Source organism: Stegostoma tigrinum, chromosome 9, assembly GCF_030684315.1.
Source record: "Stegostoma tigrinum isolate sSteTig4 chromosome 9, sSteTig4.hap1, whole genome shotgun sequence".
NCBI classification, from domain to species: Eukaryota; Metazoa; Chordata; class Chondrichthyes; order Orectolobiformes; family Stegostomatidae; genus Stegostoma; species Stegostoma tigrinum.
In genome coordinates, this window is record NC_081362.1 from 57,108,151 (window position 1) to 57,121,282 (window position 13,132).

The 13,132-nt window shown below is 41.3% G+C and overlaps 1 protein-coding gene across 3 annotated transcripts in view; it reads left to right on the plus strand.

Moving 5' to 3' along the window:
• The window catches only part of LOC125454749 (centromere protein F-like), a 92,678-nt gene that overhangs the window by 18,402 nt on the left and 61,144 nt on the right, over window positions 1-13,132 (plus strand). For all 3 annotated transcript variants that reach the window (XM_048535900.2, XM_048535899.2, XM_048535901.2), the window contains exons 6-8: window positions 4,949-5,237; window positions 7,210-7,412; window positions 10,632-10,757. In XM_048535900.2, the coding sequence (XP_048391857.1) occupies window positions 4,949-5,237; window positions 7,210-7,412; window positions 10,632-10,757 (618 nt within the window). The remainder of the gene's footprint in view (window positions 1-4,948; window positions 5,238-7,209; window positions 7,413-10,631; window positions 10,758-13,132) is intronic.

Sequence of the window (13,132 nt, forward strand, 5' to 3'; positions counted from 1 at the left end):
TCCTATAATAGTGCGCCTAGAACTGGACGCAGTATTCCAAGTGCAGTCTAACCAAAGTTTTATAGAGCTGCAACAAGATCTCACGACTCTTAAACTCAATCCCCCTGTTAATGAAAGCCAAAACACCATATGCTTTCTTAACAACCCTGTCCACTTGGGTGGCCATTTTAAGGGATCTATGTATCTGCACACCAAGATCCCTCTGTTCCTCCACGCTGCCAAGAATCCTATCCTTAATCCTGTACTCAGCTTTCAAATTCGACCTTCCAAAATGCATCACCTCGCATTTATCCAGGTTGAACTCCATCTGCCACCTCTCAGCCCATCTCTGCATCCTGTCAATGTCCCGCTGCAGCCTACAACAGCCCTCTACACTGTCAACGACACCTCCGACCTTTGTGTCGTCTGCAAACTTGCTGACCCATCCTTCAATTCCCTCGTCCAAGTCATTAATAAAAATTACAAACAGTAGAGGCGCAAGGACAGAGCCCTGTGGAACTCCACTCACCACTGACTTCCAGGCAGAATATTTTCCTTCTACTACCACTCGCTGTCTTCTGTTGGCCAGCCAATTCTGTATCCAAGCAGCTAAGTTCCCCTGTATCCCATTCCTCCTGACCTTCTGAATGAGCCTACCATGGGGAACCTTATCAAATACCTTACTGAAGTCCATATACACCACATCCACAGCTCGACCCTCATCAACCTTTCTAGTCACATCCTCAAAAAACTCTAAGGTTTGTAAGGCATGACCTACCCCTCACAAAGCCGTGTTGACTGTATTTGATCAAGCCATGCTCTTCCAGATGGTCATAAATCTTATCCCTCAGAATCCTTTCTAACACCTTGCAGACGACAGATGTGAGACTTGCCGGTCTATAATTGCCGGAGATTTCCCTATTTCCTTTCTTGAAGAGAGGAATTACATTTGCCTCTCTCCAGTCCTCAGGTACGACTCCAGTGGAGAGCGAGGATGCAAAGATCTTCGCAAGTGGCGAAGCAATTGCATTCCTCGCTTCCAAAAGCAGCCGAGGACAAATCTGATCCGGGCCTGGCGACTTGTCAATCTTAATGTTTGACAAAATTTTCAGCACATCAGCTTCGTCTATCTCTATCCATTCCAGCATGCACACCTGCTCTTCAAAGGTTTCATTCACTACAAAGTTGGTTTCTTTCGTAAAGACAGAAGCAAAAAACTCATTTAGGGCTTCCCCTACCTCCTCAGGCTCCACACACAAGTTCCCTATGCTATCCCTGATCGGCCCTACTCTTTCTTTGACCATTCTCTTATTCCTCACGTAAGTGTAAAATGCCTTTGTGTTTTCCCGGATTCCTTCTGCCAAGCCTTGCTCGTGCCCCCTCCTGGCTCTCCTCAGACCATTATTGAGCTCCTTCCTTGCCTGCATGTAATCCTCTCTAGCTGAACTTGACCCTAGCTTCCTCCACCTTATGTAAGCTACCTTCTTCCTTTTCACTAGAAGCTCCACCGCTCTCGTCATCCAAGGTTCCTTAATCTTACCCCTTCTTGCCTGTCTCAGAGGGACATATTTACTCATCACTCCCAACAACTGTTCCTTAAACCGTCTCCACATGTCTATAGTTCCCTTACCATGGAACAACTGCTCCCAGTCCATGCTTCCTAAATCATGTCTAATCGCATCATAGTTTCCTCTTCCCCAATTAAATATCCTCCCATTCTGCCTAATCCTCCCCTTCTCCATAGCTATGTAGAATGTGAGGCAGTTATGGTCACTATCACCAAAATGCTCTCCCACCACAAGATCTGATACCTGCCCTGGCTCGTTTCCGAGCACCAAGTCTAGAATGGCCTCTCCCCTCGTCGGCCTGTCAACGTACTGCGTTAGGAAACCCTCCTGAACACACCTTACAAAAACAGCTCCATTCAAATCTTCTGCTCGAAGGAGGTTCCAATCAATATTAGGAAAGTTAAAGTCACCCATTACAACAACCCTACTGCGTACACACTTTTCCAAAATCTGTCGACCTATGCTTTCTTCAATCTCCCTGCTGCTATTGGGGGGCCTGTAGTAAACCCCTAACGAGGTGACTACTCCCTTGCTGTTCCTAATTTCCACCCATACTGACTCAGTAGGCAGATCTTCCTCGACACAGGAAGCTTCTGTAGCTGTGATACCCTCTCTGATTAGTAGTGCTACACCCCCTCCTCTTTTTTCCCCCCCGTCCCTATTCTTTTTAAATGTTCTAAACCCTGGAAGATCCAGCAACCATTCCTGCCCATGAGAAACCCATGTCTCTGTTATGGCCACAACATCATAGCACCAGGTACTGATCCATGCTCTAAGTTCATCACTTTTATTCCTGATACTCCTTGCATTAAAGCAAACACTTTAACCGATCCCTTGGTTCCTTCCCAGGAAAATCCTTCCCACTAGCTGGTCTACCTCTTGCTACTGCCTCACCTGCATCAACGCTCACCTCTGGTATACAGCTCAGGTTCCCACCCCCCTGCCATACTAGTTTAAACCCTCTCGAACTACTCGAGCAAACCTTCCACCCAGGACATTGGTCCCCTTCCAGTTCAGATGCAACCCGTCCCTCTTGTACAGGTCCCACCTTCCCCAGAAGGCATCCCAATTATCAACATATCTGAAGCCCTCCCTCCTACACCAGCTGCGTAGCCACGTGTTCAGCTGCGCCCACTCCCTGTTCCTCACCTCACTATCTCGTGGCACCGGTAGTAAACCAGAGAACACTACTCTGTTCGTCCTGCTCTGCAGCTTCCATCCTAACTCCCTGAAATCACTTTTTATATCCTCAAACCTATTTCTGGCTATATCATTTGTGCCAATATGTAACACGATTTCTGGCTGTTCGCCCTCCCCTTTTAAAACTTTATACACCCGATCGGATACGTCCCGGACCCTGGCACCAGGGAGGCAACATACCTTCCGGGAATCCCGATCTTGCCCACAAAACCTCCTGTCGATTCCCCTAACTAACGAGTCCCCTACCACGAGTACTTTTCTATTCTGCCTCCTTCCCTTCTTTGCCACAGTGTCAGGCTCAGTGCCAGAGAACTGACTACTATGGCTTTCCTCTGGTAGGTCATCCCCCCCGCCCCAGCAGTATCCAAAACGGTATACTTATTGCTGAGGGGAATGCCCACAGGGGATCTCTGCACTGTCCGTCTGTCCCCTTTCCTCCCCCTAACTGTAACCCATCTATCCTCGACCTGAGCCTTAGGAGTGACCAACTCCCGATAACTCCTCTCAATTACCCCCTCTGCCTCCCGAATGATCCGTAGTTCATCCAGCTCCAGCTCCATTTCCCTAACACGGTTTTCAAGGAGCTGTAGCTGGGTGCGCTTCCCGCTGATGTAGCCAGCGGAGACGTGTGCCACATCTCCCAACTGCCACATTCTGCAGGAGGAGCAAGCAACTGCCCTAGCATCCATACCCCACTTATCTGAACACCCACTCAGTACTAAAGCAGAAAGCTTACGTCAAGTAATAATAACAAATTAATAACAAACTTATGTTCAATAGAGAAAGTTTAGAATGAACCTTACCTTTTTAACTAGGTTAGAGGAGGAGGGCGGGTGGGAGACACTACAGTTGTAGAGTCTCGGGTTTAGCCGCCTTGCTGATATATATGGTCACTGCTTTCCTTCCCGGCTGCCCCTCTGGTCCTCGTCACTTCCTCTGGTGCTCCTGCTCCTTCTCTGAAAGAGGAAAAAAAAAACACCGCTGCCCGCTATCGGTAAGTAATTTTAAAAATAAACTGCTTTACCTTAGCTGCTGTCTTCCGGGTCCGTCTTGCCTCCGCTGCTGCTCGCACTCAAAATCCTAGGAGGAGTTATATGAAGGAAAGATTTAATATGGGCTGTGGGTGGGGGAGGGAGTGAATTCAGAGGAGCTAAAGCAAGAGAAGAAATGAGTTCTGAAGATGGAAAGATGCAGTTTGGACGTTTAGGGCGTATAATTTAGTGAGATGCCTATGGTGAGGATTAACGTGAGAGAAGATACCACGGTTTTAAAGGAGAGTTTATAAAGGGAGGAATGGTGAGTAGTTTGACACAGGACAGAGCCAGTGGAGTATAGGAAGTGAGATGAAAGCATAAGTTGGTGGATAAAACCCACACTGACACTGTACAGATTTGGCAAGTGATTTCTCACAAGCCTTGTTTACTGGTGAGGCTTCACTTGGGTAAAATTTTTGGCAGGAAGGGACAGTGATTATTGGTCTAGTGACTAAGTCAAATGGGCACAGATGGCTCAAGTGACTGACTCAACAAAGAGATCAATAAGATTAAGATTACCCCCGCAGGACCAGACATAAATTGCTAAGATTTATAACTTGTTTGTTTGTTCTCCTCTTTCAATCCTTTGTTGCTTAATCTAATGTATTTCTGTAACATACCCTAATCACACAACTGATCTTTCCTCCTGAACTGTTCTTTCTACTAAACCCAGTCTGGTATACCTATCTTTCAGTCCACTGTTGGCAGCTCTGCTTTCAGCTACTTGGTCCCCGTACTCTGTAGTTCTGTCCCTGAGCTCTTGGCCTTTCCATGTCCCTGGGCTCCTTTAGGATCCTTGTTTTTTAAAAAAAAAATCAGTTCTTTAACAATGCTTTACTTCCTCCCACCTAACTTTCTCTGGGTCAGGGTTTTTAATTTAAAGCAATTCGCGATTATAGATTTTAGAAACTTCACATAAATGCTAAGTGTTATTGTGGTATTTCTCAATCATCTCTAAAGTAGCAAGGCACTTTGGTGACCTGGATTGCACAATGAGGCTGTACACTTTCCTGCTTTTGTAATGTGGGTTTATATCTATGCTGTAAATAAAAGTTCATACAGCAATAGTAGTGTTTTCAATTTCAAATTAACAAACATAGTTACAGGAGAATGCTTGTTAGAGAACTCCTTTTCTGAATTGATTTTTTCATTTTTTTGTTTTTTTAGCTGTTTAACCAGACACAGCCTCCAAGCACCGTTAGCCATCGGAATATTGCACATCAACGATCCTCTTTTATATTTCCATGGCAACAAGAACAGACTCCAAGTCACCAAACCTCTCGTTCACTAGAAACCCCTTTGAAGAAAGGTGTTGCCATGAATTTTCAATGGGACCAAGAAGAAACTCCCTTAAAGCATTGTCCCAAATCACTGCAAAAGACTACCCAATCAACAAGCTGGCTTAACAGCACGGACAGCTCTAAGCAGGAGGACCAACTGAAGTTACAAAATCAAGGTATTGTAGTGACCAAAAATAATTGCTCATAACTAACCATTTTGAGGAAAAACTGCTTTCGGGAACCTTTTTGCAATTCTTAAAACCATGAGGATCACAAGCAGCGTTCAAACACATATTATACCCTATTTGACTAAATGTACTTCTCAATTTGTCCTTCTAATTCTAATCTTTGAGGCATCCTGAATGTTCTTCAATTTCTTACTCTTTGTTAACATGCTTTCTTCAACCTAAGTAATGCACCCTGAATTCAATTTTAGAAGTGAATCCTGTACTGCAGAAGGATAAATCTTTTTTTTTGTCTTTCTTACAGCAATATATTAAGTGTCCAGGAAATAAAAGTGAAATCAGCATTCAATGTAGCGTACACTTGTGCCCCATGATCCATAGTGACCACATCTCAAAATCGCCTCTTAGTGGGACTGCTTTATACTTCTGTCATCCATCTAAATTGACATGATGGCTTTTCAACCTTTCCTCATCTTTAAGCCAGCCACAACATGTTGGGTGCAGAAGTTCTAATTTTTTTGCATGAATACTAGCATCGTACCTTGCATGATTTGGTTAATGATTTTCAGCTTCTGGATGATTTAAATTTTCTGTTTCACAATTTACACTCAGTGGAACTGTCATGGTATTGCTATCAGTGTAAGAGTGGATTGTCCCTAATTTCTACAGAGAAAAATGGATTTTAATAATGAAGATTTTGCTGTCTAAGTCCTTAAATCAGTCATGAAGCTGTCATATTATTGGCCAGTTTAAATTTAACTATGCGTTCTTATCAAATGTTATGAATAGGAGCAGGAGTAAGTCATTCTGAAGCCATTATTGTGCTCCATTTAATAAGATCATGACTGATTTTCATTTTTAACCGTAAATCCAAATACTGACCAACCCCTGATACCTTTTCAACCTCTTGCTTGCCACAAATCTATCTACCGAAACCTTAAAATACTCAAGTTGATGTTTCATTACCTTTTTTGGAAAGTAAGTTCCAAAGACTCATGGACATCTGTGAGGAAATATTTTGCCTCCTCTCTCAATTGCCCAATTACTAACTTTTAAACAGTGATTGCTAATTCTACATTCTCCTACATCCCCTCAACATCTATCCTGTCAAGATCCCTCCGGATCTCTTACTTTAACCAAGTGGTCGCTTCCTTTTATAAATTCTCAGAAAACAGCCTAGCCTGTCCAACCTTGCCTCATAAGACAAAAGCCGTTACATGTAATAGTTGAGTAAAGTTCTTCTGAATTGCTTCTAACATGTTTACGTCCTACCTTTAAATTGATCAATACTGTTCACAGAAATCCGATGTCTCATCAGTGCTCCATAATGAAGCATAACCTACTTTTCAAATCAATTCCCCTCACGATAATTAACATTGTTAGTTTTCTTAATTACTTGCTTTCTTCCAGCCTAACTTTGTGACATAAGCAGTAGGATACCCAGAGCCATCTGCAGTCTTTAACCATTTAGACGACATGTCCATATTAGCAAGGAGAATAAAAAAGCAATTTTACATTTTCCCACATTATACTTCCATTTACCATATAGTTGACCACTTATTTTAATAAGACTGAAAGCATAACTGATAAGCCAGCACTTTAAAAAAATTGTTAATATATTTATTTTAAATTTCTATTTCCACATAAGATATAACCTGAAATTAATAAATTCCACAAAGATTCATTTTATTGAATTGCTAAGTTTTTAAAAAAATAAATATTTGAAACAATACATTTGAATAGAAGCTTTGGATCCAACCGCCTGTGATTAAACTGAATTCTGCAATTGCACACCCTACCGGTGCCCTTGTGTTTTTGAAGTATTTCAGTGCTAGCTGTTATATCGCTCTTGCATGAAATAGTTTTAATAGTTGAGATGTTTCAAGCAGAGTAAATGATTAAATGCTGTACTGCAGCAGTACTTAATTTATAAAGCTGAAACGTGTGCACTTTTTTTTCGAAGACCTGCAAAGTAAAGTTTCGGATCTGGAATTTCGACTTAAAGCTCAGGAGAAAGAAATCAAAAATCATCTGAACAAACTTCATGAAATCCAGTTCCAGTTTGATAAAGCTAAAATAGATCTTTCAGAGAAAGAACAAAAACTCAGTAAGTCCAGAGATGAATTGACCAAGGTAACAGCACAGTGTGAGCAAGCCAGTACTAAGGTACAGTAGGAACTATTAATTCACTTATGTTAATTTTTCAGACTAGTAAATTCTATGATAATGTAGCTAGTTGGTTTAATTTTATTCAGTTTTTAAAATCCATAACTGTACAATATTCTTAAATGAAAGGTACTTGCTTGAAATTGAATCATTTTCCAATTTTATTTTGTCTTACCTTGAGCGTTACATTGAATCTCCTGCACAAAACAACCATTGACCCAACTGGCCCATGCCAACATTATGCACACGTGAATCTTGTCTCCACCACCACCACCACCACCACCTCCTCCTCCCCGTGAAATCAGTAAATTCCATTGTTGTTACAAGATTATCTAGCTATCCCCTTTAAATTATATTTCCTTCCAATGTTCTTTGTAATATTGCATTCCACATTTTTGCCATTCTGGATAAAGAAGGGTCTCCTAATTTCCCTGTGGGATTTATTAGTGACTATCTTATATAAATGATCTCTAGTTTTCCACCTCTTCAGAAGTAGAGACACCTTTCTCTATTGTTACCCAATCATAACAAGTACGATCTTAATGATCTCTGTCAGGTCACCGCTCAGCTGCTTTCTTTCAAAAGTTTACTTACCAGTTCTGGTGTTACCTTTTTTAAAATATTTCTTTTTGCACAATATGTCAACTGCTTCTGTATTTTTATAATATGACCTGACCTGTATATATCATTTCAAGTGTGCCCAAATACAATTAAGTTAACTTCCCTGACTTTTTAATTTTGTTCTTCTAGAATTCTTCTTTGTTCCCTGATGCTTGGTTGCTTTACCTCATGAACTTAATAAAGCTGAGTTGCTTCTTTTATTTGCTTATTTGAGTGTATCCAGTTATAAACAGGTGAGAAGGAAAAGACTAGCTTTGCCCTTTTCCCTCCTTTGTCTGACTATAAGAAGTGTTTGAATTCTTTAGAAGTATGTCAATTCAATATGCAGTTGATTTTATACTAGACAATTATCCTTGAGTTAGATCAGTAAAATTAAAGTTTTATTTCTAAAAGGGTGAATTTATACACTTTATACTATTCCCCAGTAATGCAGAAAAGAAATATAATTTTACAGAGAATCAGATATTAAACAGTGCCAAGTTGGGAGTGTAGATTCAAATATTGGAAAGTCAATAAAGATTCATAGATTCCTACAGTGCAGTAACACTAATTCACTAATTATATCTACCTGTTTTAGGTTCTTATTGAGGCAGTTGGCTTACATTAGTGCCTGGTATGTCCCCTTCTCCTCAAGTAATTTTTTTTGGCCAGGATCAAAGTTTTCTTTAAAATTTTAATGTTTGCAGCAAGGTAGTTTTCTGTCTGATTTTTAAAAGTCCCAATTCGGGTGCATTCTTGAGACTTTTCTAAAGGAAAAACGAGACCGATGTAAATGTAGTCAATTCCTGTTGTTCTGCCTGCCAGTAGTTATATATTCAAAGAGCTGGTTCACGTGATCTAACCCTGTGCCAGTTTTCTGTTCCAGTAAATATAGAATATCTTTTACAGCTTTTCTTCAGTCGCCATTATATGGCTGAATGATTTTTAAAAAATATATTTTAAGATCACATGTCCCAATCATTACTCTTGAATGATCCATCCTCCAACCTGACAAGATAAGGAGCTGTTCACATCTTCAAGGGTGCCATTGTCTTTGTTAAAGTTTTTCCATACCACTTGATGCGGGCACAAAGTCTGTCTTCACAGGTGAAAGTTAACAGCTACTTTGAGTCAGACCCCTTTCCCTTTGTTAGTAGTTACATAAACTGTTTTGTTACATACGTAAATTGCAATTTACATTGTTTTAGTTAATGTGCCATATAGGCCATCTTCATGACAATTCCCTGATCCCTTAATTTTCCAATATCAACAGAAATTTATTCATTTGATTTTATTCAAAACCTGTGAAAATTCAGCTGGAAACTGTGTTGCACTTTTCACACTACTACAATTTCTTTTATAGCACGTTGCATTTATTGTTTATTTATATATTTTACTTCGTTTTATTTATAGCAAGGTGCATTTCCAGTTTGCCAAACCAAATTTGAGATATTTCACTTTGTCTTATCATTATTCACCACTTGTATACATGAAGATGTTTCTTCTGCATGTTTATCTAATTTTATTTTTAATCAAAGCCGCAAAATAATGTTAGTGAAGTTTCATTTATCATCCTTTTTCTGAATTTACTTAATGCCTTTTCAAAAGGTACAAATGTCCTATCTGGAGAATGAGTTTGAAACTATTCCATTTGAGACATTGCTTTTTTCAGAACTAATTCTTTAAAGCTGTATGCATGGATTTAAAAGCCGTAGCTGTTTAACTATGAAAATTGTATATGGCTGGATTCTGAAGTTGCAGAAACTAAGACTGGCAATCTCTTCTTGTTTTCACCATTGATAATCACAAGTAAGGATTGAAAAATGGGAGGTTAAGTCTCTCTAAAATAGTGAACTTAATCCAAAAGATAAATAACATTTTGTTTTAGAAAAAAAAAAATACAGCCTTAAAAATCTGAGAAAGCAAGAACTGCAGATGCTGGAATCCAAGATAACCAAGTGTGGAGCTGGAGGAACACAGCAGGCCAGGCAGCATCAGAGGAACAGGAAAGCTGACATTTCAGATCATCAACTTTCCTGTACCTCTGCAGCCTGGCCTGCTGTGTTCCTTCAGCTCTATACTTAGTTATCTTAGCCTTAAAAATCTAATCTTTTGCTATCTCTCAAAAAAATTGAAAGCTGAAAATGTTAATATTGCATTTGGCAAACTTAGCACAAATATGTAAACTGAGGTGTTAATAGAAGTGGATCAGCTTGATAAATTGTTGCGGGTGGGGTGAGTGGTGTTTTTCACCTATACTCGTGAGGTTTTGTTTTTTTTTGCACTGCATTCCCACTCCTGTCAGATCAGTGACAGGAAGATTCCAGCCAAGATCTTCAGCTAAGAATAGAAGATTAATTTGAGCAAAAAAGTAAAAGCATTTTTTCCAAATTTGATGAGGATAGAAGCTATAACTGCGACAACACTTGTGAAACTAACTTGTCTATTGTTTTGGGTATAAATCATTTTAAATCTTAAAAGAAACCTCGATTACACATGTTATGCATTATATTCCACAAACCTAAACTTAAATTATTTCTTTCTTGCATGTATTTGTGGCCAAATTCATCCCAGGGTATAGAAGTCCCATCCATATTTTTTTTGTTTCTGTTTTTGTAGTGTCTGATGGTTGAACAGAAGTTGAAGCAGGTATCTGATGAACTGAGTTGCCACAGACAAAATGCTGAAAGTACACGACGAAACATGGAACACAAGTTAAAAGATAAGGAAAAGGATTTCCAACAGGTGATTAAAAATGCCGTAGTATGCAAAATTAGAGTTATTTGAAATCAAAACCTTCTCTGGTAAAAGCATGCATTGTAGTTTGAAGACAAAAGCAATTGTTGGTTTTTATGCACTTTCCGTGTATCTGGTACTTGTGACTGGGGGTTCAGTCATGATGTGAAGAAAACCTAAAGGAAATTCATCTACTAACCTAACTTGATGAATGTTGCCAAAGATAGGGTGGAAAAGTGAGAAGTAGTACGTCCTTTACCAAAGCAAGAGCGTCACTAACAGAATTTTTAAAAAAGTACTTAAATATTATCAAACATTTGGGGCAAACTTAAAATAATGTGCTACTGAAGAAACTAAATTCTGTTTTTAGTTACATAATTGAGCACTCTAGAATTACTAGAAAAATGACTTTAGAATATTTTTAGATGGTTTTTGCCTGGTGCAGATATGATGGACCAAGGGGTTGTTATAGATCTCTATCAGTTTGATTCTGCATGTTTGGCATCCTAAAAATATGAATGGCTTGGATGCTACACACTTCAGTGGTGGGTTTAAATGCTGCCTGCCTGCCATTTTGAGTGACAAGCGAAGAAGTGGCAGCTAGTGTACCCTTGGAGCTTTTGATGTTCTTAAATGGGCAACTAATAGCGACCATCCTGCCAGTGCAACCATTTTACCTGCACTGGGGGAGGTCCAGCTACGTGATAAGTTTTATAGCCAGCAAAAGCATGGGGGCTGCTGAAGAAAATCTATACTGTTGGGCACCGTGCCCATCAGAGACAACCCCCATATCTCCTCCAGATTATGTTTCCTTCTCTACTTGGTCCATCTGACCTCATGGCCTATGACCTTCCTTACCAGTGATTCTCAGCCTGGCCTAGTAATAGCCTGGATTGACCTGCCAATGCAAGTTTGTCTTTGTTATTAGATAACAAGGTATAGAGATGGATGAACACAGCAGGCCGAGCAGGAAAGCTGACGTTTTGGGCCTAGATCCTTCATCAGAAATGGGGGAGGGGGAGGGGAAGGGGATTCTGAAATAAATAGGGAGAGAGGGGGAGGCGGATAGAAGATGGATAAAGGAGCAGATAGGTGGAGAGGAGACAGATATGTCAAAGAGGTGGGGATGGAGCCAGTGAAGGGGAGTGTAGGTGGGGAGTTAGGATGGGGATAGGTCAGTCAGAGGAGGATGGCCAAGTCAAGGAGGCAGGATGAGGCTGGTAGGTAGGAGATGGGGGTGGGGGCTGAGGTGGGAGAAGTGGATGGACAGGTCAGGGAGGCAGGCTGTTTTTGGGATGCAGTAGAGGGAGGGGAAATTTTGAAGTCCACCTTGATACCATTGGGTTGCAGGGTTCCCAAATGAAATGAGGTGCTGTTCCTGCAACCTTCAGGTGGCATCGTTGGAACGCCTACACTCAGTTTGCAACAAAAGACTGTACCTCCCAGTCTCGCACCATTTCAACTTCCCTTCCCACTCCTTGGGCGACATGTCCATCCTGACCCTCCTCCACTGCCACAACGATACCACCCGAAGGTTGCAGGAACAGCACCTCCACTTCACCTGGGAACCCTGCAACCCAATGTTATCAATGTGGACTTCATAAGCTTCAAAATCTATCCTCCCTCAACCGCACAGCTTTACTGGCTCCATCCCCACCTCTGTGTCCTGTCTGTCTCCTCTCTACCTATCTGCTCCTTCATCCATCTTCCATCTGCCTTCCCCCTGCCCCCAACCCCCCTCTCTATTTATTTCAGGATCCCTTTACCCTCCCCCATTTCTGAAGAAGGGGTCCCGACCCGAAACATCAGCTTTCCTGCTCCATTGATGCTGCTTGGCCTGCTGTGTTCATCCAGCTTTAACCTTTATCTGATTCTCCAGCATTGGCAGTTCCCACAATTTCTCATCTTTGTTATTCCTGCCAGTAATCCCAGCAGTGGACAGTGATTCTTTGTGGTGCTGCTGGGAATACAGAGCTTCCGTCTTTCTCGCTCTCCTAAGACCGGTCTTTCCCTGAAGTTAGGGCAGAAGTCTTGTGATCTAGCAATTAGTGCTGATTCCGATCATAAATTGCAGTGGTGCAGCCAACAGTATGGTGCGCAGAGATAATGGGAACTGCAGATGCTGGAGATTCCAAGATAATAAAATGTGAGGCTGGATGAACACAGCAGGCCCAGCAGCATCTCAGGAGCACAAAAGCTGACGTTTCGGGCCTAGACCCTTCATCAGAGAGGGGGATGGGGGGAGGGAACTGGAATAAATAGGGAGAGAGGGGGAGGCGGACCGAAGATGGAGAGTAAAGAAGATAGGTGGAGAGGGTGTAGGTGGGGAGGTAGGGAGGGGATAGGTCAGTCCAGGGAAGACGGACAGGTCAAGGAGGTGGGAT